General features: G+C 45.2%; 1 protein-coding gene across 3 annotated transcripts; it reads right to left on the bottom strand.

Moving 5' to 3' along the window:
- Positions 1-322: 322 nt before the first annotated feature.
- On the bottom strand, positions 323-27,041 carry treh (trehalase (brush-border membrane glycoprotein)). 3 transcript variants are annotated; one of them, XM_078199215.1, is made up of 15 exons: positions 26,644-27,041; positions 23,308-23,408; positions 18,176-18,320; positions 16,803-16,890; positions 14,391-14,491; positions 13,298-13,390; positions 11,293-11,409; positions 9,823-9,918; positions 9,443-9,492; positions 8,565-8,765; positions 5,680-5,906; positions 4,564-4,675; positions 3,411-3,523; positions 2,785-2,838; positions 323-1,349 (listed from the first exon to the last, which is right to left on the bottom strand). In XM_078199215.1, exons 1-15 carry the CDS (start codon positions 26,730-26,732, stop codon positions 1,209-1,211), a joined length of 1,728 nt encoding a protein of 575 aa, XP_078055341.1. In that variant the 5' UTR covers positions 26,733-27,041; the 3' UTR covers positions 323-1,208. The 3 variants fall into 3 exon arrangements, with proteins under 3 accessions (XP_078055341.1, XP_078055340.1, XP_078055343.1); XM_078199214.1 differs by having other exon boundaries at positions 9,796-9,918; positions 26,644-27,040; XM_078199217.1 differs by lacking the exon at positions 9,823-9,918.
- Positions 27,042-27,165: the final 124 nt, after the last annotated feature.

Raw genomic sequence — 27,165 nt, 5'->3', positions numbered from 1 at the left:
TCCAGACAAGACAGCCAGTGAAACTCGGCAGGTCCACGCAACTGTGGGGGTTACAGATAGTGTGACATGAACCCAATATCCCGGTTGAGGACACGGGCATTCGGCCTCTGATATTCGGGTAAGCGTTCTCCAAGGCGGCCTTCGCGACACACGACGGCGCAGAGTCGCTGAGCAGAAACTGATCGCCAAGTTCCGCACACACGCGGACGGCCTCAACCGGGATATTGGGTTCATGTCACATTATCTGACCCAAAGACATGATGTGGAGATGCCGGCGTTGGACTGGGGTAAACACAGTAAGAAGTTTAACAACACCAGGTTAAAGTCCAACAGGTTTATTTGGTAGCAAAAGCCACACAAGCTTTCGGAGCTCCAAGCCCCTTCTTCAGGTGAGTGGGAATTCTGTTCACAAACAGGGCATATAAAGACACAGACTCAATTTACATGAATAATGGTTGGAATGCGAATACTTACAGCTAATCAAGTCTTTAAGAAACAAAACAATGTGAGTGGAGAGAGTGGACAAGATGGGCTGAATGATCCCATTTTGTGCTGCACGTGTATAAACACATGTGGATCTGACAGGTGGCACAGTGGTTAGAACTACTGCCTCACAGCGCCAGGGACCCAGGTTTGATTCCCAGCTTGGGTAACTGTCTGTGTGGAGTTCTATGGTTCTAACACATTCCTTGGAATCTCTGGGTCTGGCCCAGCCAGACATTGGATCATGCCTTTAACCAATAAAAATGAAACAGAACACGTTAGCGTGGATAAGAATCTCTGAAAATGTTTAGTTCATTTTTATTTCTTTATTTACACTCAGTCCAGGCACAGGGATCACCAGCCAAACAATACCAAGCAGAGAATCAGAAGCAGTGTTACAGGAAGTGACACACAGCTGGGGCAAACAGCAGCAGCTTCACCAACACACTCGTCCTCACTAAAGTAGTTATTGTGCAACACGTTCCCCATCATAAGCTTTCTAAAATGTGTCCCACATCTCTCTCCTGAACACAGGTCTTTTGTTCCCTGCTCCTCCTCCCCCTCAAACAGCCAGTGGCTGAGGATAATGCTGCAGAATAGGTAAAAATTTTAAAGTTTTTATATTATTGTCACAAGTAGGCTGACATTAACACTGCAATGAAGTTACAGTGAATGGCAGCTGAATTTTAAGGCTGCTGATTTGTGAGCCATGTTGCTACAGTTCATCAGAACTGAGAGAGCAGGAAACCAATCGGAAGCACAGCGAGCAAGGAGAAGCAAGTCTGTCCAGTGACTCCTGACGTGAGTTGGTCTCCATACTGGTCCAGGAGCTCCAGTACGACACCATTCGTCCATCCGAATCCCACCTACACGGACACAGTGTTAACTATTAAGAACATTTAAAAAACATAAGAAATAGGAGCAGGGAGGCCATTCGGTCCTCTGAACCAGCTCTGCCAATGAGGCCTTTGCTGATCTGATTTAGTTTTCCCACTTTCCCATCTAATCCCCCAAAAATCTCAATGCCCTTGTGGATCAAAAATCTGTCAAACTGTTTGTAATATATTCAATGACCGAGTCTCCACTGCTTTCTGTGGAAGAGAATCCCAAAGGCTAACGAACCTCAGAAAAGATGCCTTCTCGTCTCTGTCTTAAAGGGGAGGCTCATTTTTAAATTGTCACTCCCGAGTTCTCGATTCCCCCACAAGGGGAAAACATCTCAGCATGCATCCTGTCAAGCCCCCTCAGAATCTTAAAGGTTTCAATAAGATCAACTCTCAATCTTTTAAACCCAAAATACAGGACCAGCCTGCTCAATCCTTCCCCTCCCTCTTTCTCTCCTTCTCTCCTCCTCCCCCCTCCCCAAGGGAATTCAAGTCTAGCTGATCGATTTCCATAACCAACTCATCATCAAACAGCTGGAGGAGAATCCTCAGAGGAAACGCGTTCACTTGTAACAAATCAGCATTGCTGGAGTAGAATCATTTAAAATCTAAAATAAGCGCCTTGCAGATTTTTGTAAGATTTTTGGAAGCACAGGAAGCAAGGAGGAATTTCTGCTGTGGATTTCTCTTCCAGTGAGCAGTGAAGTCATTGACTCTATTCAAGGCCAAATTTAGTAGATTCCGATCTGATGAATCATGGGATATTGGTGGGGGGAGGGGGGGGGCTCTCAGCTACAGGGAACAGCGTCTATCCCTCTGTAACCAGGGAACACAGATTTAAGGCAAATTACAGAAGAAGAAAGTGGGGCGGAGGGCAGAAAGAGATCAGGAAGTTTATTAACTGATATAGTAAGTAATGATCTGGAATGTGTTGCCTGAGAAAGAGATGGAAGTAGATTCAGGGAATATTGAAAAGGGAAAATCTTTAGTGCAGTGCGGGGGTGAGAAAGAGCGGGACTAACTGGATAATTCTTTCAGAGCCAATGGCTCTGTGCCACATTGTTCTTGGAATTGTGTATTGTGGGTGTGAGGAGCACCTGGAGTGGGGGAAGAAAGTAAAACATTGAGGCTGCACTACAAGACTGTTTCTGCAGCCCCCTGGCACAGTCCCTGGTATTTGCTACCAAATAAACCTGTTGGACTTTAACCTGGTGTTGTGAGACTTCTTACTGTGTTCACCCCAGTCCAACACCGGGATCTCCACATCATGACAGTCCCTGCCACCATACCGCGGTGGTTAATGCTACTCAAGACCCCAGTGTTGGGACCCTCAGCTGGTCCTCACTCCAACCCTTGCACAGCACTGAGAACAAAGATACATTTCAATAGACATTGGAACCATTGAAGAGGCTCTGACCTGCACTTCATACTCTCCTCCCCCACCTGGTTTACCATCTCCACTCACATCGTACTGCAAGAAGAAAAGAAAAGTGTTACTTGGACAGGGTGTAAGAGAGGCGATTTCTCACCTTTGGAACACAGGCAGTGTGTTCAGTTCATCCAACCCACAACATCAGGTGATCCAATTGAAAAGTGTCTGCCGCACTCCCTCCTGTGAGGTGGGTTTAGTGAGTTTGCATTACAAGGTGTCACGGTGGGAACACTGCGCTCAATCACTCCTTTCCCAATTTCCACTCCACACAATGATCCGTCAGTCTTTGCAGCCAATTTAAGACGGAACCAAGAGTTAACCCTGTCATGTAGAGATGGCCACAACTTTGATTTCTACATCTCGATTGTGAAGGGTGCACGCTGACCCCACCATCCTCTCGCTGCATAAGGGAACAGCCAGCCAGGCAGAGAGACCGAGACAGAGAGAGAACGCCCAACATCCCCATATGAGGATGAGGTTTGATATCCCACCACCGAGTGAAGAGTGATTATGAAGGATCTCAGAGTGAGGAGACCAGCTCTTGTCAAACAGATGTCCTGATTTTGGGGTCTCTATCACAATTGTTCTGCAAAACAAAAAGTTATGCTTACTTTCTCAAACATGGCTTGATGCTTCTGGTACAGAACCCAGTTTGCTTGGATCCATTTCTGTGCTTGCTGCAAGGCAATTTTCCGGCCTGCCTCAGAGTTAGACTTCGCCAGGCCTGGTTTACAAAACAAATTAACAAAATTAATTCAAAGCTCAAACTGTTCAGCTACCCGGATAATTTCCTGGTTGAGATCCTTGCCTTGGGTGATCCCTCACCCTGCTCCCAATGGGTTCCCTGGGTCGCGTGATCCTTGCTCTGCAGATTAATCCTTAAAAGGTACACTCACTGCACTGAGCATCCATTCAGATTCTGTCATTAGCGCCAAACTGTTGTTTCACCATTCAATCTTAAACTACTGACAACCCCACCCTCCAAACTACAGCCATTTAAAACCCACATTTTGTGGCATCCAGTCTTTGCACTCTGTTCCGCATCGTCAGCTTCTCCTGGGATTCTCAGACTCCTTATCCAAAATTCCACTTTAGTTTCAGAGGCTACAGGGATGGTCTCCCTTGGATTTAGTGCAAGGCTCCCGTGCAGAATCCCCCAGAGCTTCTTTCCTTACAATTTCCATATCTTCACTTCCAATCGCAGCCCCTCCCTGGCTTGTCCCAGACTGTTGAAGACCTCACTGTCTAATTTTCATATACATCCATCAACCCTGTGACCTCATCTGCTGCTGAAACCCTCATACATCCCTTTGCAACACACTCCTGGCCAACCTCCTGTCTTCCACCTTTGACAAACCTGAGCTTGTGCAAAACTCTGCTGTCCTCATGCTGGCTTACATCAAAGCTTGTTCATCCATTAATCCCATGCTCACTGATCTGTACTTATCCCTTTTCACCAATACCTCAATTTTAAATTTCTTACATCACGTTCAAGTCTCTGGTCTCAGCCAGCTCTGTAACCTTGAAGCATTAGAGGCGGAGGAAGGTGGTCTTGGTGATGAAGAGGACAGAATGTCAGAAGCTCAACTCAGGGACAAATAGGACATTGAGGTTGTAAACAGTTTTAACAAAGAAAGTGTCTGGCAACAGGTCGACATTGACTGACTTTTGGCTGGAGCATGGAGGGAGAGTCATGTGATGAAACCTCCAGGAATCATATGCGTCATGTGCCAACGAATGAAATAAAAGCAGGATTTTGTTTACCTTCAATGATGATCTGCTGTAGCGGTGGCCAAGCATTAGGGTAGTCCCACTGCTCACCACTTGCTACCAGAGAGGTCGGGATTCCATTGCTGTACCAGAGTAGCCGGTGGTCCTGTTGAAGAAAGCATAGACCCCCACTGAGGACTGTGCACATAAGCCAATATTCATCTGACCTCTACCAACTCTCTAAAACCTGCTTCTTTGGCATCTATTCTAATATCTCAAGTAGCTCAGTGTTTTGGAAAGCTCCTCTGAAATGCCTTGGGATGTTTTACCATGTTAATTATTAAATATTGATATCATATTAAATACTCTGTTGTTACTAGTACATGAAGCTCAGATGATTATTGTTGGCTTTCTATAATCACTGGAGCTGCAGGATAATTAGTCTCCTGCCTCCAATCCCTGGCCAGTAATTTAAAATATTAATGACCCTCTTCCTGGAATACAGATTTGATAAGACCACAAGACATAGGAGCAGAATTAGGCCACTCGGCCCATCGAGTCTGCTCTGACATTCAACCATGGCTGATTTTTTTCTCATCCCCATTCTCTTGCCTTTTCTCCATAACCCCTGATCCCCTTATCAAGAGCCTATCTATCTCTGTCTTAAAGACACTCACTGACCTGGCCTCCACAGCCTTCTGCGGCAAAGAGTTCCACAGATTCACCACTCACTCAGTCATTATCTGATTGTGTGTGCAGACTTGCTTGGGCTGTTTGACTGTGATAGGTTCACGAGGCAGAGGTCAATCCCTTCCTTAATCAACAACAGTTCCCTTCCCACCAATCAGTGGCAGTGATCCTCATTCTTAGCCTTAACAGCCACTTGTCAAAATGAACAAACTCAGGACAGATCACAATCTAAACTCCAGTCCTCCTGGTCACAGTCCAGCTGAATCCCAATGGTCACCCTTTGCAAAGCTGCCAGAGACTGCATTGCTAATGGATCTGTAGCCCAGTGACTGTCCAAGAGAGCTGGAAGTAATTGCTCGTCTGGGAGATCCTGGCAGATGTTTTTCTGCAGGGGTGACAGCATCGACTCATTCAGAAAATAACTTGCCCTCCACCCCCACCAGCCACCAAGGGTATATTTGGGATAACGAGCAGCATTACCTCCAAATAACGGATCACCATCTCTGCCGTCTGCCCCGGTTCCTGCTCAGTAAAACACTCAGCCCAGAGAGGGGCCAAGTTTGAAGCATAGAAGGCAGTGTTGCTGCGGTTACTTATCAAGTTGTAATCAAACCAGCTTCCTTGCGTTTTGTCCCAGAAAACGTCACGTACAGCAGCGATGCGACGTTTCAAGGCTTTTTCATAGTACTGAGCCTTGCGAGAGTTACCTGAAAAATAGCAACCAGCGCATTGGTATCAGAGGGTGGTAAGGTTACCAACTCTCCAGGATCAGCCTGGAGTCTCCAGGAATGGAAGGTGAATCTCCAGGACATTGCTACTACATGCAACATTGGAGAAACATCACAGGACAAAGAACAAGGTTGTTTTTGTCATTTTCTTTGAACATTTCTCTTTAGCAACATTTTAAATATTAGAAATGGGGGGGAAAAAGGCTGTTTGGCTGATAATCCATCTTCATCCGAATGGGCAATGAATCTTTTGTGTTCCAGTTGATGTAGAAAGGCCTTATAATCACAAGGATGGTTGTGTCAGCTGACTAATGGCTGGCAAGTGGGGGAAAATCATGTGATGAAACCTCCAGGAATACATTTAATCAGAGTCGGCAACCCCCATCTGTGTGCCTCTGGTATCAGTGGTGAGGTGGTTGAGGCGTCGTGAGGTACAGTCCATCACAAATAGTACAACAGTTTGAGGAGAGTTACCCATCTCAGCTGAGCCAACACCACAGTGTGTCATTCCACAGACCTATGGGCACAGAGTGGGTCACTGCACCCGGACACCCAGTCTCCAGCTCCAGGGAATCTTTGCCTGGGGCCTGTGACCCACAAACTGAACTGGAGAGGTGGGCATGAGTGAGAAAATATCCAATGAAGCAGAAAGAGAACATTTCTGAAAATGATCGATGTGCGAAAGACAAGGGAAAGTTTAATGTTTGAGCGGCAACCCGTCATCAGAATAGAAACTAAATAAGGCTGTCAACAGGATTAGTTTTTGCTAAAATTGACCATTTTGCCCAGTGCACTCACCCTTGGAGAGATGCTGCCTCTTATAGATAGAATAGATAGAATCCCTACAGTACAGAAAGAGACCATTTGGCCCATCGAGTCTGCACCGACCACAAACCCACCCAGGCCCTACCTGCATATCCCTACATATTTACCCACTAATCCCTCTAACCTACGCATCTCAGGAGACTAAGGGCACTTTTTAGCATGGCCAATCAACCTAACCCGCACATCTTTGGACTGTGGGAGGAAACCGGAGCACCCGGAGGAAACCCACGCAGACACGAGGAGAATGTGCAAACTCCACACAGACAGTGACCCAAGCCGGGAATCGAACCCAGGTCCCTGGAGCTGTGAAGCAGTAGTGCTAACCACTGTGCTACCGTGCCGCCCATGTTAGTCTACAGCGCATTCAGACCTAGTCCAAGTCGCCAGGCTTCATGTCTGACTCCCTACAATGCACATCAGCAGGATGTTCATGGAACATCATGAACAAGTCTACTTTGATTTTTACCCAACATCCGATCAGACAAACGTCAGACTAATTTGTCCTCTCGGTACGAGTCTTGTGCCATTTAAAAAAATATTCATTTAAAAGGATATAGATGCACTGGCTAGGCCAGCATTCATTGCCCATCGAGAAGGTGGTGGTGAGCTGCCTTCTTGAAACTCTACAGTGGTGTAGGTACACCCACAGTGCTGTTAGGGAGGGAGGTCCAGGATTTTGACTCAGCGACAGTGAAGGGACAACAGTATATTTCCAAGTCAGGATGGTATGTGGCTTGGAGGGGAACTTGCAGCTGGTGATGTTCCTATGCATTTGCTGCCCACATTCTTCTAGGTGGTAGAGGTCGTGGGTTTGGAAGATGGTGTCAAAGGAGTCTTGGTGAGTTGCTGCAGTGCCTCTTGTAGATAGTACACACTGCTGCTGCTGCCATTGTGTGTCAATGGTAGAGGGAGCGAATCTGGAATGTAGTTGATGTGGTGCCAATCAAGCGGGGCTGCTTTGTCTTGAATGGTGTCAAGCTTTTTGAGTTGTTGGAGCTGCACCCATCCAGGCAAGTGGGGAGTATTCCATCACACTTTTGACTTGTGCCTTGTAGATGGTGGACAGGCTTTGGGGAATCAGGTGGTCAGTTATACGTGGCAAAGTTCCAGCCTCTGACCTGCTCTTGTGGCCACAGTATTTATATGGCTAGTCTAGTTTACAGTCAATATATATCCCAGGAGGTTGATAGTGGGGGATTCAGCAATGGTAATGTCATTGAATGTCAGGCAGTGATGTTTAGATTTTCTGTTGTTGGAGATGGTCATTGCCTGGCATTTGTGTGGTGCGAATGTTACTTGCCGTTTGTCAGCCCAAGCCTGGATATTGTCCAGATCTTGTTGCATTTGAACATGGACTGCTTCAGTATCTGAGTTGCAAATGGCGCTGGACATTGCACAATCATAAATGAACATCTCCACTGGGGACCTTATGATGGAAGGAAGGTCATTGATGGAGCAGCTGTAGATGGTTGGGCCTAGGAGACTAATCCTGAGGAACTCCTGCAGAGATGTCCTGGGACGGGGATAACTGACCTCCATCAACCACAACCATCTTCCTCCTTGCCAGGTATGATTCTAAACAGAGGAGACTTTTCCCCCCCATTCCCATTGAGCTCGGGCTCCTTGATATCACATGCAGTCAAATGCTGTCCTGAAGTCAAGGGCAGTCACTCTCACAAGTATCACCTTTGATCTAGTCTGTCTCTTTATAAACACACTAACGTGTACAGCAGGAGACCGGAAGTGGAACAGGCCATGTATGGAAACAGAAGATATTGAATATTTCTCCACTTCCCATTCAATGATACTGACCCAGCTGCTTGTGGAACAATGCCAGGATTCGTTCATTCCTGCAGAGGACAGAGTTCAGGTCGACAGGGAGGATGTACTTAGTGTGTGTGTCCTTTAAAGTTCCGTTATTCTCCCCACTGGAGTCAATAAACCAGCGTGACGAGAAATCCCAGCCGGATTCCGCTCCTGTTTTCAGCTCCAACCACAGGTCTTCTCGGGCAGCTGAGGATTACAGTTAGTGTCATTGAACCATCGGAATGTCAAGACTCATCCAACTTAAACTTCAAATTCACAGAGCTTAGACTGCTGCAGACTCTGCAACCACAGGCAGCAAATCAACACCAAAACCAAACCTCCCAGGACAGGTACAGCACGGGATTAGATCAGAGTAAAGCTCCCTCTACACTGTCCCCATCAAACACTCCTAGGACAGGTACAGCACGGAGTTAAGATACAGAGTAAAGCTCCCTCTATACTGTCCCCATCAAACACTCCCAGGACAGGTACACCACGGGGTTAGATACAGAGTAAAGCTCCCTCTACACTGTCCCCATCAAACACTCCCAGGACAGGTACAGCATGGGGTTAGATACAGAGTAAAGCTCCCTCTACACTGTCCCCATCAAACACTCCTAGGACAGGTACAGCACGGAGTTAAGATACAGAGTAAAGCTCCCTCTATACTGTCCCCATCAAACACTCCCAGGACAGGTACAGCACGGGGTTAGATACAGAGTAAAGCTCCCTCTACACTGTCCCCATCAAACACTCCCAGGACAGGTACAGCATGGGGTTAAGATACAGAGTAAAGCTCCCTCTACGCAGTCCCTCATCAAACACTCCTAATTCTTTTTCCAGTTGTTTTGATATTCAAATAAGTTTTAGAATTAAAACATTACCTTCCGTTACTGTCTGTGCCAAATCTGTGTCCTTGCTGTAGGATTCTGGCCTGTTTTAGAAAGAAGGCGATGAATATTCTGTACAATAAAAGTCTGGGAAGCAGATGGCAGGTCGATTCAAGAGAGAGAGAGGGATTCCTGACAACTGGTCCCAGCCAGAGGTGTTGGTCTATGTTCCTCTCTGTGTGAGCTGCCATGTGAACTTGTCCAGCACTTGCTGTTTATCAGGAAACTCTCCTGCTGTATGATATTAAGGTAGCGAAGATCATGGAAGCAGTGATCTACTGTTTCCACATTACTAAATCTGAGACACACGGTGACCAAACAGAGGGACAGTTCATATCTATACCAACCTGGGACCAATTGCTTCTACAATATACCGATTCAAAAGATGGGTTTTGTCTCCGACAATAAGAGACACAGTTCGATTCTTCATCCAGAAATCATACTCCTCGTCCAGGAGATCAATATTTTGCCTGAACAAAAAAAAATACATTTCAAGATATTTATGAGCGTGAACACAAACTTGTTTCTGCTCCTTGTGGCTTTGTTTGCCTGATTTCATTCACTTGGGTATCACCTGGCAAGGCCATCTCGAGATCGTCTCAAAGATATTGGTGAGACTTCTTTAATTGCTGCAACGTAAAGTTTAATACAACTGAGTAGCTTGCTTGGCCAGTTCAGTGAGAGAACTTGTGCACAACTGGAATAACAAATAAGCTCAGGTGAGGAATGGACGGCAGGTTTCCTTCACTAAAGAACATTAGGAAACCAACCAGATTTTTAAATAACAATTCAGCAGCATACATCAGTCTACTGATACCAGCTTTCTATCTGCAGAGCACAGTCACAGCAGGGCAAGGATAACTCACAGTAACCTGTTCAACATAAACTTTACTAGTTTTATGGAACTATAATGATTGAGACAGTTGCATCTAGCTCATTACATGCAAAAACTAAAATATTCAAAGTCCAATCACAGTGATGATATCCAGCAGCTCCACTTTACATTGGCTAAGCTCATCAAATTCCTTTTTCATTACTTGGGATCCTTACCAAAATTTTGGGGATCACATTCTACCCTCCAGTTCACTGAGGGCCAAGTCTTATTCCGTTCTCCCAGAGAGATTACTGGGCAAACTTTCCCCTTCAGAGTCTGGGGTCACACATCATCTGTGACACTGCAACCCCCTCCCCAGAATATGCTAACGAACATTGATTATAGCAAAGTTAAATAGATATGTGCTCCATCCTTACTGTGTTGCTCAGTCGGAGGAGCAGGAAGAAAAGGGGTGTTGATTATGAGGAGAGACTGAGCAGATTGGGTTTGTACTTGTTGGAATTTAGAAGGCTATGGGGGGATCTTATAGAGACCTATAAGATAATGAAGGGGCTGGATAGAGTAGAGGTGGAGAGATTCTTTCCACTTAGAAAGGAAGCTAGAACTAGAGGGCACAGCCTCAAAATAAAGGGGGGTCAGTTTAGGACAGAGTTGAGGAGGAACTTCTTCTCTCAGAGGGTGGTGAATCTCTGGAATTCTCTGCCCACTGAAGTGGTGGAGGCTACCTCGTTGAATATGTTTAAATCACGGATAGATGGATTCCTGATCGGTAAGGGAATTAGGGGTTATGGGGATCAGGCGGGTAAGTGGAACTGATCCACTTCAGATCAGCCATGATCTTATTGAATGGCGGGGCAGGCTCGAGGGGCTAGATGGCCTACTCCTGCTCCTATTTCTTATGTTCTAAAATGTAATGATATGTAAGCCTTACTTGTGACTAATAAATAAACTTGATTCAACAACCCAGAAAAATCACATCACAGCCAAACAGTGATATCAGACAGCTGACCTTAAGAAGGCCCTGTCGTTTGTGAAGTTGATGTAACTATCCATCATCAGTTGCAGGAAGGGGGGCTGACTCCTGCGCTCATAATAAACCCGCCCTCCGTTTGGGATGAATCCAAATCTGTAAAATAAAGAGAGGTTGAACATTTCAATTTGCGTCACCCGCTCTCCCACCTCACACAGGATTCATTGCTTCGAGAGGAGCTTTCAATCATAAATAGTGGGATTTAACACTGGGATCAATGGTGAAAGCTGCAAGGTACTGGGAATGGAGTTGGGACTGCAGGAGTTACTGTTACAAGTTAAAATCCATGGGACTATGGAGGGGGAAAAAAAAATCAAAAGAAAAGTTATCCCAAGTAATGAGATGCTGACCTCAGCCAAGGGAATCTGATAAATAACATGGTCATAACAGTTTGCATTTATATCGAGCCTTTAACTGGATCAAGAGTCTCGCACCCCAACCAATAAGATTTAAGGATTGAGAAAGAAACAGGAAGATGGAGAAGGTAGCAGGGCGAATTAGAGTCAATTCAGGTACAAAGAGAGGGAAATAAGACTGATTAAGGAGTGAGAAAGGAAGAGTATATTTAAATTTTCAACGTAACTTGCATTGATGTAGCCCCTTTGAAAGCAGGGCAGCCAATGAGGCAGCAATAAAAGTCAGGATGCCAGAATTGAAGGAGGTTAGAGTACCGTAGGACTGGAAAAGATTACAGAGAATGCTGATCAAGATCTGTCTACTAAGGTCATATTTCATTTTTACTTAAACGGAATTCCACACTCCCATGTATCTCAGAGACTTGAGCAGAGTGTTCCAGCTCCATTAGCCGCCCATTCTTAGTTCAAACTTGGTGTTCAATTTTTTAAAGGGATGTAGGCCAGCATTTATTGCCCATCCCCAATTGCCCTTGAGAAGGTGGTGGTGAGCTGCCTTCCTGAACCGCTGCAGTCCATGCGGTGTAGGTACACCCGCAGTGCTGTTAGGGAGGGAGTTTCACCAGCGACAGTGAAGGAATGGTAATATATTTCCAAATTAGGATGGTGAGTGACTTGGAGGGGAACCTCCAGGTGGTGATGTTCACAGGCATCTGCTGTTCTGGTCATTCTAAATGGTAGCAGTCCTGGGTTTGGAAGGTGCTGCTTAAGGAGCCTTGGTGAGTTCCTGCATTGCATCTTGTAGATGATACAAAGCTGCCACTGTGCTTCAGTGGTGGGGTGAATGCTTATTTGTGGATGTGGTGCCAATCAAGCGGGCTGCTTTGTTATGGATGGTGTCAAGCTTCTTGAGTGTTGTTGGAGCTGCACCATCCAGGCAAGTGGAGAGTATTCCATTACACTCCTGACTTGTGCCTTGTAGATGGTGGACAGGCTTTGGGGTGTCAGAAGGTGAGTTACTTGCTGCAGGATTCCCAGCCTCTGATCTGCTCTTCGTATTTATATGACTAGTCCAGTTTACTTTCTGGTCAATGGTAACCCCCAGGATGTTGATAGTGGGGGATTCAGCAATACTAGTGCCATTGAATGTCAAAGGGAGTTAGTTAAGATTCCCTCTTGTTGGAGATGGTCGTTGACTGGCACTTGTGTGGCGTGAATGTTACTTGGTTGTTTGGACTGTAGCAAGGCTGAGACCCTTCCCCAACCACACCCCTCCCCCTCTCCAACCCCCTCAGCATTACTGAAATCAGTCACAACGACAGCAACACCCTTACTTCAATACTCAAAGTTAGTTTTATTTCTTCCTTCCCTATTTTGCCCCAGTTTCCCTCCAACTTTAGCAAGATGCTGACTCTCACTGGGGTACAGGGTCCCCCCTCCTCTCCTGAAGGTGCTAACTCTCACTGGGGTATAGGGACCCCCCTCCTCTCCTGAAGGTGCTGACTCTCACTGAGGTACAGGGTCCCCCTCCTCTCTGGAAGGTGCTGACTCTCACTGGGGTACAGGATCCCTCTCTTCTCCTGAAGGTGCTGACTCTCACGGGATTATGGGTCCCCCTCCCTCTACTTCACCTTTGGACGAGATACAGGAAATTTTCAATCATTCCTTTGGCGGTTTTATTCATCTCCGAGAGTAGCAATCCTTTTATTATCCAGTACGAGTCCCTGAGGAAGAAAAAAAAAAGTCAGCGCCCAATCCTAATGAAGAAGGTGGAGTTAACTCCAATGTCTTGATGCTCATACAGACTGGCAGTGGAAGAGTCTCTCAACCCAGTAATGACTCAGAGTCCATTGGTAGCTAGCTCTGCCAGCATGCCAGTCTCTAGAGGAACTTTGTATATCCTGTGACGTGAGTGTCCCTTTAAGAAAGTTTTTTTTTAAAAATCATCATCGCTGCGGCTCTCACAACTTCAGTGTTTCTTGGCTCACGGCCTTAGCTGATGTCATTGTTGCCAGGCTGACTACGGAGTCCTTTCATTGCTTCTTAAGTTGTTTAAATGGGGTTTGTTTATGTTTACTCTGGGATTAGTTAAATGGCCCTGCATCGTTCGGAGGAAGGTCATGGGTGCTGGTGAGGTCTTTTTCCCCCTTCCCAGGGAATTCAAGGTTTTTTTTTGGCTGGCAGCAGTGTTTGGTTTAGAAGGGAGTTGACATCAGACTGAAAGCAGTGTCTCTCTCTCTCTCCCCCCTGGTTTTGGAAATTCTGCGCGGTAGCTGAAAGCCTTCCTGGAGTAGAAAATCTGCTGTTGGTGGTTAGATGTGGAGATGCCGGCGTTGGACTGGGGTAAGCACAGTAACAAGTCTCACACCAGGTTAAAGTCCAACAGGTTTATTTGATAGCACAAGCTTTCGGAGTGTCGCTCCTTCTTCAGGTAAGTGGGAGTTGTGTTCACAAACAGGGCATACATAGACACAAACTCAATTTACAAGATAATGGTTGGAATGCGAGTCTTTACAGGTAATCAAGTCTTAAAGGTACAGACAATGAGTGGAGAGAGCATTAAGCACAGGTTGAAGAGATGTGTATTGTCTCCAGACAGGATTACCTTGTAAATTGACCGCAGCAATACAGAAATGGTCTTTGGCTTCAGGTTAATTTCAGCAGTGCAATGAGTTAGAGCTGCCGTGACTGTCAACCCAGCAAATCCACCTGACGTACTCTTACCAGTAATAAAATTCTCTGAATCGACCACCAGGCACAACCAATGGATTAGGCACATAAATCTGAGAATACAGCTCTGGGTGTGACTGTACGTCCAGCTTAATCTGAAAGGAAAAGTGTGTTTAATCAGTTTCAAGTTGAGTGACAGTTTAAAATACAGAGAAAGATGCATCACACAACATGCATCAGAGATCCTAAGCTCATCTCAAGGTCAATGTGAATCCAAAGTTACAAGCAGATAGATTCGTAGAGTCATAGAGGTTTACAGTATGGAAACAGGCCCTTCGGCCAACTTGTCCATGCCGCCCCTTTTTTAAAAACCACTAAGCTAGTCCTATTTGCCCGCGTTTGGCCCATATTCCACGATAGCTATCTTACTCATGTAACTGTCTAAACGCTTTTTAAAAGACAAAATTGTACCCGCCTCTACTACTACCTCTGGCAGCTTAGACTCCCCTACCTTTGGGAAAAGATATTGACTATCTAGCTGATCTGTGCCCTTCATTATTTTATAGACCTCTATAAGATCACCCCTCAGCCTCCTATGCTCCAGAGAAAAAAGTCCCAGTCTATCCAGCCTCTCCTTATAATTCAAACTATCAAGTCCTCGTAGCATCCTAGTAAACCTTTTCTGCACTCTTTCTAGTTTAATAATATCCTTTCTACAATAAGGTGACCAGAACTGTACACAGGCTCAATCTCAGATTGCGGCTAGAGAACAGAGTTTGGAGCGGGGACCCAAAACAATGGCTCCAGTCTCCAAGAATGTCAGCATGGGCTCGCTGGGCTGAATAGCCTAGTTGTCAGCTTCTGTCACATGTAATTATTAAATTGGAAATATGAATGCATTATGTCAACAAGACATGAAAATAAATCAAAAGTATAAAACGATGGAATGCAGTCATTCAGCCAAATGCCAGTTTCCTGTCACCAACACCCTTTACTGTGCACCCAAGGAAAAGGCTGCATCTGCGGCTTACAGTCAGGTAGTCTTCACCTCAGGACCTACATCAATTGTCTGGATAGAGTAACCAGTTTAAAAACCCCCGCTGACTGCTTCCCATTGGGCGAGCCTCCATTCGCTCAATAAAGTAGCTCATACTCCACAAAGCCCACGGAGAAATCATGGCCATTATAACAGCTACAAAATGTTATTTATTTTGCTATTTTAAATTTGACTTTTGCTGAACCAAAAAGATGGCTGCCACAGATCACATGACTCAATTGCCATCTGATCTGGAAGTTTCCAGAGATTACAAAGAGTTCCATTCTCATCCTTGTGGAATTTCACACTTCATTGTAATCACAAAACTAGCAGACAAATTGACTCCCCAGTTACAGTAATAGACAGATATTAAAACTTGTTACACCTGAAGAGGTGTAAACAGCCACTATTTCATTCCTAAGAGAAACAATGCATTTTGGCCAGAAGCACAGAAACTGCTTGTGGAGCAGCAATTAACTAATTAACAGGCTACAGCGCAGGACTCCACGCTCCTAGCCTTTTGGACAGTTTTATTACATTGGTCACCTCTTGGATCAGTCTGCTGATTGTTGGAAACAGCAGTGACAGGGCTTCCAGGTGACGAAGCAGCCAACAACTCTCCCTCAATTCCTCAAAGTCTGCTTTATTTTAAAATCATGCTCATTTACTCTGACCATAGGTGTAAAACCTCTCTCTCTTCTATCCGTGTGCGTTCATGCGCACATCTACATAAGAAACAGGAACACCAGTAGGCCATTCAGTCCCTTGAGCTCGCTTTGTCGGAGGGATCATGGCCGCGTGATCAGCCCCCAATAACCCCAGGTCTGAATGTGAAATAAGCAAATCTTGAGTTAATCATAGAGAGAGTTTTCTGTGTGTTACTTACAAAATCAGACCTCACAAGCTCAGGATTTAGGGGAAACACACGACAGCATACTTTGAAAAGAATTCACAAACAGTCTGCTTACTGAAAGACGGTGAGAGGATAAAGGAATTCAGTTTGCCTCTCTCTCCTGCCTGCGATAAGTGTTTAAAAGATACACACCAACAAGTGTCCCCTAGCATTGCTCACAATGAGAGAGAAGTTAATTTGGTTTTGCAAGGGCGGGCGTGTCTCTCAGAATGGTCATTCTGCTGCTCGGGTGAAGCTGCGTGCACCGAGGCCACTCCATTAAAGGTCAATAAGACCTTCAAGGCCTTGGGTCACTGAATTTATTTGCGGGCAAGGGCGGGTTTGTAGATCTTTCACTTGTTGAAAACCAGCTGATAATATGGTGGCTCCGCTGCACACTTCCAAATGGAAGTCCTGGGAATTGTGTCCGTATGTTTGACCCAATGACTGCAGCAGATTGCACAGTCGATTATTTTGTCTCTTTGCCCCTTGCTCACACATGCCTGTGAATATGCTCAAAGCACAGTTCCACACTTACCTTTCTCCCCAAGGATTTCCAGAGAGCATGCAGTTCTGTTGCCCAAAGTCGCAGTTTCTGGTCAGAAATCTTCTGAAGGATCCGGGGGCTGCCAGAATGACATTATTTATTAATAGAATCACTATATTTACAACAGCCTTAATAAGAATAAGAGCTGGAGTGGGCCCTACAGCCCTTTGAGCCAGCTCCACCATTTAATGTGATCATGATGGTTCTCCCCCAACTCCACTTTCTCACCCATTCTCCAAGTGCCTCAATTCCCTTGGGCCTAGAATAGGCTCATCGGTGAGGCATCCACAACACCCTGGGGACGACAACTCCAGAAAATAATGGAAAAACTCAGCAGATTGGGCAATGTCTGCAAGAAACAATTAATTTTTCATCAGAAAGGAGCTCTGATAAAAGGTCACGACCTGAAACATTAACTCTATTTCAGAAGCTGCCAGACCTGCTGGGTATTTCCAGCATTTTCTATTTTTATTCCAAAGATTCACAAGCTGTTTTGTATCTCAGTACCAAATGTTTGAGCCTTTACCCCAGAGTCTCAATTTCCCAGTCAGGGGAAGTGTCTACCCTATCAAGTCCCCTCAAGCTTCAGGGAGATCATCTCACATTCTTCTAAATTCCAGACATAAGTGTTGCATCCCCGAAACCAATCTAACACATCAAATTTCTTGTGTCAAACAGTTCAAAATGCTTCAGGAACAGTTATTTAAACATAGCGAGTTATGCAGCAGACAAAATGAACTAGGTTTAAAAAGTTTATTTAGTAGTGTCACAAGTAGGCTTACATTAACACTGCAATGAAGTTACTGTGAAATTCACCTGGTTGCCACACTCCGGCGCCTGTTCGGCTACACCGAGGGAGAATTTAGCACGGCCAGTTCACCAAACCAGCATGTCTTTGGACTGTGGGAGGAAACCAGAGCACCCGGAGGAAACCCACGCAGACACAGGGAGAACGTGCAAACTCCATACAGACAGCAACCCAAGCCGGGAATCAAACCCGGGTCTCTGGCATGGAGGCAGCAGTGCTAACCACTGTGCCACCGTGCCGCCCCACTGTGCCACCGTGCCGCCCCTGGCCTCTGGTTGCAGGACACCAGAGAACTCATCAAAGGTGCAACAGAAATGCAAGTTCATTCTTATACTGCCTCATCCAAAACAAAGGACACATCTGACAATGCTGCACTCCTACAGTACTGAAACATTTACATAGATGATGTCATGGGGCTGAATTTCAACCTATTCCTTCTGATCCAGAGGGAGTAAATCTGATGTACTTCACCAAAAACTTTTTAAAATAATCCAGTCAGCCATGGAGTGTAACCTCGGGGGCAAAGACAGAGCGATTGTGCTGTTTTTACACTTACTGATCACCCCAGTCGCCTGGTGTCCATTTCTCAAACTCCTGTCCAGGAGAGTCAAAGTACGTTTGAACAAAGAGTTTCAGCTGCTCCTTTGTTACAGGCTTAGACGAGGTCTCAGTGAGGTTTTGAAAAGCTTCCAAAACAACACCTTAAGATTTTCAGTGGAGAAAAAAGAAAATTAAAATTGTTTATTTTCATAATTGTAAATAATCAGTGGATTTATCTCGACAGTTGATAGATTGTAAAATATTTTAAAATCTAGTTAGACACTAGATGCGTTTAAGGAGGAGATGCGTCAAGAACAGCTTCTTCCCTGTTGCTGCTATCACTTTTGAATGGACTTACTTTGCATTAAGTTGATTTTAACCGGCCACGGTCAAATGTCACATCATTCGTGACCTTCGGATATGCAGATGAAAAACTGGCCCATTCGTCTCTCTCCCATCAGGAAAAAGGTACAAAAGTCTGAGGTCACATACCATCCGACTTAAGAACAGCTTCTTCCCTGCTGCTGTCAGACTTTTGAATGGACTTACCTTGCATTAAGTTGATCTTTCTCTACACCCTAGCTATGATTGTAACACGACATTCTGCACTCTCTCGTTTCCTTCTCTATGAACGGTATGCTTTGTCTGTATAGCGCGCAAGAAACAATACTTTTCACTGTATACTAATACATGTGACAATAATAAATCAAATGTAGCTAATTTTATATAGTATTACACTTACAGAAAAATGGAAACTTTGGCCCTGATTTACGTGGAGATTACCAGTTCTGATGAAACGATAAACCAGTTTTTCTGTCCACAGATGCTGCCTGAGCTACTGAGTATTTCCAAAATTTTCTGTTTTTGTTTTCCAGCACCTGCAGTATTCTGCTTTTGGTTTAAAGCAGTCCTTACACAAGCCACCTCGCGTCCATTCCATCTATCACCATCAACATATCTTTCTACTCCTTTCTCCTTCAGGTTTTCCTTGCTCCCCCTTAGATGCACCTATGCTGTTCACCTCAGTCACAACGTGGTAGTGAGTTCCACACATTCACCGGGGGGGTAAAGATGTTTCTCCCGAATTCCTGATTAGATTTATTGGCGACTATCATATATTTATCGTCCCCTAGTTTTGGATTTCCCCACAAATGGAAACATCATCTCTATAGCTACCTTACAAACCCTTTCATAATCTGGAAAGATCTGTATCAAGTCACCCTTTATGCTTAATGCAAGAGGAACAGAAGAAAGTCAGCATGCTCAGACTTTCTGGATTAGTGAACGCCTCTACTTTCTCAGAAGACTAAGGAAATTTGGCATGTCAGCTACGACTCTCACCAACTTTTACAGATGCACCATAGAAAGCATTCTTTCTGGTTGTATCACAGCTTGGTATGGGGCTCCTGCTCTGCCCAACACCACAACAAACTACAAAAGGTCGTGAATGTAGCCCAATCCATCACGGAAACCAGCCTCCCATCCATTGACTCTGTCTACACTTCCTGCTGCCTCGGCAAAGCAGCCAGCATAATTAAGGACCCCACGCACCCTGCACATTCTCTCTTCCACCTTCTTCCATCAGGAAAAAGATACTAAAGTCTGAGGTCACGTACCAACCGACTCAGGAACAGCTTCTTCCCTGCTGCCGTCAGACTTTTGAATGGACCTACCTCGCATCAAGTTGATCTTTCTCTACACCCTAGCTATGATTGTAACACTACATTCTGCACTCTCTCATTTCCTTCTCTATGAACGGTATGCTCTATCTGTATAGCGTGCAAGAAACAATACTTCTCACTGTATGTTAATACATGTGACAATAATAAATCAAATCAAAATCAAATCTTTGCTCGAATCTTTTTTGCAGCTTCTCCATATCCTTTCCCTAATGCCACTCTCTGGTGTGCTACCAACTCACTCAAACCAAAGGCCGGTACTCAGAGCCAAGGCAGCAACCGGGGCTGAAATCCTTGGGCGATTGCTATCCAACTGGAACAGAATCAGGCTCAAGTGTGACATCCTCCACAATTGAATATTCTGCCAAACTCAACAGTCCTAGGCTCACACGTGAAGGATGGTCGTTTGGGCAAGGCTCAGACACACAGTCCAGTCAGACTATGGAGTGGTGGGGGGAAATTTTATGTCAAAAAGATGTGCTCTTAAGCAACAAACTCAGGCAAGCAGACAGGCACGGTGGCACAATGGTTAGCCAGGGACCCAGGTTCAATTCCCGGCTTGGGTCACTGTCTGTGTGGAGTTTGCACGTTCTCCTCATGTCTGGGTGGGTTTCCTCCGGGTGCTCCAGTTTCCTCCCACAGTCCAAAGATGTGCTGGTTAGGTGCATTGGCCATACTAAAATTCTCCCTCAGTGTACCCAAACAGGCACCAGAGTGTGGCGACTCGGGGATTTTCACAGTAACTTCATTGCAGCCTACTTGTGACTAATAAATAAACTTCTCTTTTTTTCTCTTTCTCAGCGGCAGAGATGAAACCATCTCAATATTTACTCAGGTACTTTACTCCACAATTGTGCTGGGAAGTATTTTCTCATTTGGATTCTGTAATATCTAAGGTAACAGTCTTGCCAGGAAATGTAATTTAATCAAGGGGTGAAGGTCATAGCAAGTTAATAAACATGAATCATTGGATCTAGGGCTAATTGACCCAAAACCCTCAAGGTTTACGGGTATGAAAATGTTAGAATTTTTTTGTGTGGGGTTAAGTTGATTGGCCATGATAAATTGTCCCTTCGTGTCAGGGGGATTAGCAAGGTAAATCGTGGGTTACGGGGATAGGGCATGGGTGGGATTGTTCGGTCAGCTGAATGGCCGCCTTCTGCACTGTAGAGATTCTATGATTCTATGAAGTATTACCATTATTAAACAGTGAGACAGAGGCATGAGTTAATGTCCCAGAAGTTATTGAATGAGGGAAGTCCAAGCACATGATGGTTCAGACTTTCACCCTTACCCAATGACAGAACAACCTCACAGATACAACTTTGTACCTGAACCTTGCTGGAAATAAAGAGTGGTGGAAGAAAGCTAATAATTGTGTAGGAAGGGCAGAGTATCTGGGATCCTAATTGAAAGACAGTGAAACAGTCTCTCTGGAAAGACAGAACAGAATTACATTCAAGTCCTCTTTGGAACTGCGCTGAGTTTTCCCAGCATTTTCTGTTTTTATTTCAGATTTCCACAATCCATGGTATTTAGCTTCTTTATAAACCGTCCATCTCCTGAACTAGTGAGGTTTGAGAAACAGACAGGAATGATGGAGGATATTGGGCCAGAGGCAAATCAGGTACAGAGATTGGATAGTGGGAAAAAAATGTAAAATTTTAAACATTAAAAATCTCCAAGAATTTTCAACTTCAAGAGAGAGAGAAACTCCAGTTCTTGTTCACTTTCTGAGAGGGCTTAGTGGCATTGCAGGAATGTTAAGTTTCATTCCTAACCTCAAGGTAAATGTAACAAGTAATTAAATGTTAAAAGGCAGCAATGTTTTGAAATTTCACATGAAGGATGAAGTAGAGATTCTGTTGACATGAGGTTAATTCGTAACCCTCGGGCTCTCTCTTTCTTGCCAGAAGGTCCCCCATGCAAGACTTCTTGAGAAAGTGAGAGGGCATGGGATCCAAGGGGCTGTTGCCTTGTGGATCCAGAACTGGCTTGCCTGCAGAAGGCAGAGAGTGGCTGTGGAGGGGTCTTTCTCTGCATGGAGGTCAGTGACCAGTGGAGTGCCCCAGGGATCTGTTCTGGGACCCTTGCTGTTTGTCATTTTCATAAATGACCTGGATGAGGAAGTGGAGGGATGGGTTGGTAAGTTTGCTGACGACACCAAGGTAGGTGGTGTTGTGGATAGTTTGGAGGGATGTCAGAAGTTGCAGCGAGACATAGATAGAATGCAAGACTGGGCGGAGAAGTGGCAGATGGACTTCAACCCGGATAAGTGTGTAGTGATCCATTTTGGCAGATCCAATGGGATGAAGCAGCAGTATAAAATGAAGGGTACCATTCTTAGCAGTGTAGAGGATCAGAAGGACCTTGGGGTCCGGGTCCATAGGACTCTTAAATCGGCCTCGCAGGTGGAGGATGCGGTCAAGAAGGCGTATGGCGTACTAGCCTTCATTAATCGAGGGATTGAGTTTAGGAGTCGGGAGATAATGCTGCAGCTTTATAGGACCCTGGTTAGACCCCACTTGGAGTACTGCGCGCAGTTCTGGTCACCTCATTACAGGAAAGATGTTGAAGCCATTGAAAGGGTGCAGAGGAGATTTACAAGGATGTTGCCTGGATTGGGGGGCATGCCTTATGAGGATAGGTTGAGGGAGCTTGGTCTCTTCTCCCTGGAGAGACGAAGGATGAGAGGTGACCTGATAGAGGTTTACAAGATGTTGAGGGGTCTGGATAGGGTGGACTCTCAGAGGCTATTTCCAAGGGCTGAAATGGTTGCTACGAGAGGACACAGGTTTAAGGTGCTGGGGGGTAGGTACAGGGGGGATGTCAGGGGTAAGTTTTTCACTCAGAGGGTGGTGGGTGAGTGGAATCGGCTGACGTCGGTGGTGGTGGAGGCAAACTCGTTGGGGTCTTTTAAGAGACTTCTGGATGAGTACATGGGATTTAATGGGATTGAGGGCTATAGATAGGCCTAGAGGTGGGGATGTGATCGGCGCAACTTGTGGGCCGAAGGGCCTGTTTGTGCTGTGGCTTTCTATGTTCTATGTTCTAAGTCGTTGCACAATTTGCATATTAATAATGGTGAATGCCTGTAAATTGTTACTTTGCCAACAAACTTTGACCCAAAGTGATGAGTTTGAGAAAGGGTGCAAGAAAGTTATCAGAGGGTAATTCTAAACGGCAGCAAGTCATTGTTAAATAAAATAGAAAGGAAAGGAGCGGGGTTACTGCCTCTCTGAACTTCAGTGGGACCCATAGAGTTCACAGCCATACTGGGTGAATGGATCAGGAAATAAGTGACATCTCCTGTGGTCTCCTGCTCGCAGCACTATTTCAACACAGCCATCATCATTATGCAAATTGCAAAGTGCTCAACTGAACTGGCTTATTACTTGTGTTTTATTTGCAAGATGCTTTTGAACTACTGGGAAGAAATCAAGTGATTGAGGAAAAAGTGAGCTCTTACCTGGATTGACCTTTAACTTCATATCCACAAAATGCTTGTCATCATTGAAGAGCTTGGCCATCTGCACTTGGTGGAGAAGCTTTCCAGTGCAATAGATGTAGCTCAGGGAGGGAGAAAAAGAGAGTTAACATTTGACAGTGAGTGAGCATTGAGTTGTATCACAGGCCTGGTTACAAAGCCCTTCAACAGGGATATATACTCCGGGGGTCATCCAAGTCTTTGCTCGGGTCAGCATTTGCTTTCAAAGTCCAAGACCAAGGCTAAATACATGGCTCCCGTTAATTTAAATAAAATCCCAGTTGCTAACACAAACAGATTCTCTTGTTCTATTTTAGATCTGCCAATGAGGCAACACCATCAAGAATAGCCCTTTCCTAAGCTCTGGGGCCTCAAATTTTAAACAGGGCAAACTAGCAAAGAATAATAGGCTTCGGGGCTGTAGTTTGGATACTCCCACTGTACATGCTCAAGGCTTACATGTCCACTTGTACAGTCCATTTTCAATCTACCTGGGCATGTACCATACACCCTGCCCTCAGTGCTCATTCCAGAATCCAAGACCAACATAGAAACATAGTAGGAGCAGGAGGAGGCCATTTGGCCCTTTAGCCTGCTCCGCCATTTATTACGATCATGGTTGATCATCCAACTCAATAGCCTAATCCTGCTTTCTCCCCATAACCTTTGATCCCATTCGCCCCAAGTGCTATATCCAGCCGCCTCTTGAATACATTCAATGTTTTGGCATCAACTACTTCCTGTGGTAATGAATTCCACAGGCTCACCACTCTTTGGGTGAAGAAATGTCTCCTCATCTCTGTCCTAAGTGGTCTACCCCAAATCCTCAGACTGTGACCCCTGGTTCTTGACTTCCCCACCATCGGGAACATCCTCCCTGCATCTACCCTGTCTAGTCCTGTTAGAATTTTATAAGTCTCTATGAGATCCCTCCTCATTCATCTGAACTCCAGTGAAAACAATCCTAACCTAGCCAATCTCTCCTCATTCTTCAGTCCCACCGTCCCCGGAATCAGCCTGGTAAACAACGCTATCAAGAAGAGTTGTATTTAATCTCTTGTGAAAGCTGAAACAGCAATCAAGATTTGTGGACTTTTGTCCCTCTACAACTACTAACCCATTTGGTAAGTAATGCTGCAAGCTATAACTGTACACGTCCAAACAAGATTGGATCAGTTTTATCTGATATAAATTGTAGATCAACAAGACGATCAGATCCTGACAACATGGGGGCAATAAAGTGTCAAATTCGCATAAAAACTGGAGTAAATCCTGTTGGTTTTTTTCAGCGGGAGTTTAAAGATGAATCTCCACCACACTGTGCAGAGTGCACTGGCGTGATTCACTCTGAAAAGTAGTGGGCAGGGCCTAATCCCACTGGAGAGGCCGGCAGCATAGCGCTGATCTGTCAGTGCTGAGATTGGCACATGCACAGTGGCCCCTATCTGCCAACCTCCCGATAGCTGGCCAGTTCAATCGCTGGCCATTCCCGCAATGCCAACCCTCTCACCCTCCCATGGCCTGAACGCTGGTCTCCCGGGCATGTTCGAACCAGCCTCAGCTCCCCCCACCCCCGACCTTCCCAACGGGCTGCCTACCCCTGCCCTCCCCCCCCCATCTCAACCGCCGAATGGCAGCCGGACCCTCCACCACCACAGAAGCCCTGCCCCCATGGCACTGCCCAATCAGCAGTACCAAGGTGCCCCGTGGGCATTGGCACTTTGCCCCTTACTCCTGGCCAGGGGGGAGAAAAGAGGCTAGTGGTCTTGGCGATTTCAGCCCCATGCCCGCTGATTATATTCAAACTACATTACAATCAGTGTCTGCATATATAATACAGCTCCGCGCCGATTCCCAGTGCAGAGCTGACGGTACCGGAAATCCTTCAGCGCTCAGGGCCGGACACCCAGCGCAAATTGGCTGTTGCTCGAGTCTCTGCCCGCGGTGCTAAAAAAACAGTGCAGCAGAATGGGAGAATCGTTCCCCATATCTTTGGATAAATCTATCCATTCACAATGGTGGACAAGCTCTGTCCTGCATAACTGGCTCCCATTTCCTTGGCCTAAAGTGTATAGAAACCATCACATTCAAGAGAAAGAGATCAGCCAGACCTGGTATTGCATCAAGATCCAACATCATAATAGGGCAATTATTCATCTCACTTTTTATTGATTTAGTTAAACCATGATCACATCTTCAGCAAATAATTTAATATGTCCAAAGGTTGAACTTTATCCTGGTGTTGATAAAACTCTTACTAAAAACACAAATGCAGAGTTTAATATGTTTCTGTGCCCTACAGAGAAGGGAGGTCCGCATTCAAATTAGCCAGGATGTCTACTATTCCTGATCTCTTTATCCAGGGATATCCATGTGCATGCATTTGAAGCAGAGTTTAGAATCTATCTCCCACACCTTTGGAAAGAAAGAAAGGAAGATAATAGAGGTGAAGGGGGAAGACTGGCACACCTGGAAGAAAGAGCAGCATACTGGAGGGCTTCCACCGCAGAAAAATATCTTGCAAAAAGGTAGTTCATCATCACAATATTATAATAAAGCATGAACACTCAATTACTTTCCAAAATATCCTCAAATTCCTTCAATAGATTACTTAAAGAGATCAAATAATGCCCATCAGCATGTTCCTTGAAACAGCAGAGACAAATTGCCACCCCAATGTTTCTTTGGGTGTGTAGGGAGGAATGTTGTCCAGGACAACAACAACTCTTCAAATAGTCCCTCTAACATTCACTTGAACAAGGAGATGGGGCCAAGATCCCATCCTAGCTGAAGGCAGCACTTCTCAGTGCCCCCCCCCCCCCCCCCCCCCCCGCCAGTGCCACACTGGAGTGTCATCAAAAAGATGTGTGCTCAAAAAGAAACCTGCATTACTTTACAGTGCATTTCACACACCCTCTTCCCCCTTTCCCACCCCCCAAAATATTTTACAATCAATTAGGTGCTTCTGAAGTGCTGTAATGGGTTGTAGGAAATGCAGCACCCAATATGCACAAAGCAAGATCTCAAAAACGCAATAAAGGCCATATAATCAGTTTCAGTGATACTGGTTGAGAGACAAATATTGACCAGACACTTACTCCTTGTTGAATAGTTCAATTTGATCTTTTATATCCACAAAGGGCGGACAAGACATTGGTTTAAATTTGGCATCTCTGACAGTGCAGCACTCTCAGTACTGTAATGCAGCGTAATCTCTGATGAGACCACAAACATTCGACTCAAAAAAGGAGAAACTACCAACAGAGCAAAGCTATTAATTTGAATCATTGTTGTGCACAAAAAAAATTAAACATCTACCTGTCACAAGGAGGAGAGAGTCTCATTGTGGATCCATCGTGACATAAGAAAAAGGTCGCCACCAGCAAACTCCATGACTTCAGAGCCATAATTAACAGAGATTGCAAACAGTGAGTCTCAATTAATACAGCAACAGTGAAGCCAAAGCAGGAAACCAAAGTTAACCTCAGTGCAAAGGTCCAAAGAGTCTGAAATTAGCTCAGCGGATAAAGGGAAGATATCACGTGGTGACGAAGATATCACAGTTTTCAAAGTTCAAGGTAAACAACTAATAGCATTTAAAATTAAAAATGGAATTTTCCTTTTAACGAAACAAGTAAAAAGAATCGACATTCACAAATCACCAAACTCTCAGGAGTTTTTCTTTCTCCAAGGCAGCCAGGAGTGTAAAACCAGAAGTAGGCCCCAGTGTGGTAAACCACTGTTAAGCTTATTGCCTGTGTGTGCGTGTGTAACATGCCTGGGCATGCCCCTGCCAGCCCTGCCCGAGCCTCCTCCCCCCCCTAGTCCAGGTATAAAGGT

Source organism: Mustelus asterias, chromosome 27, assembly GCF_964213995.1.
Source record: "Mustelus asterias chromosome 27, sMusAst1.hap1.1, whole genome shotgun sequence".
In the NCBI taxonomy this organism is placed as follows: domain Eukaryota; kingdom Metazoa; phylum Chordata; class Chondrichthyes; order Carcharhiniformes; family Triakidae; genus Mustelus; species Mustelus asterias.
The sequence above is the reverse complement of the archived record's forward strand: the minus strand, read 5'-3'. Positions and strand labels throughout refer to the sequence as shown.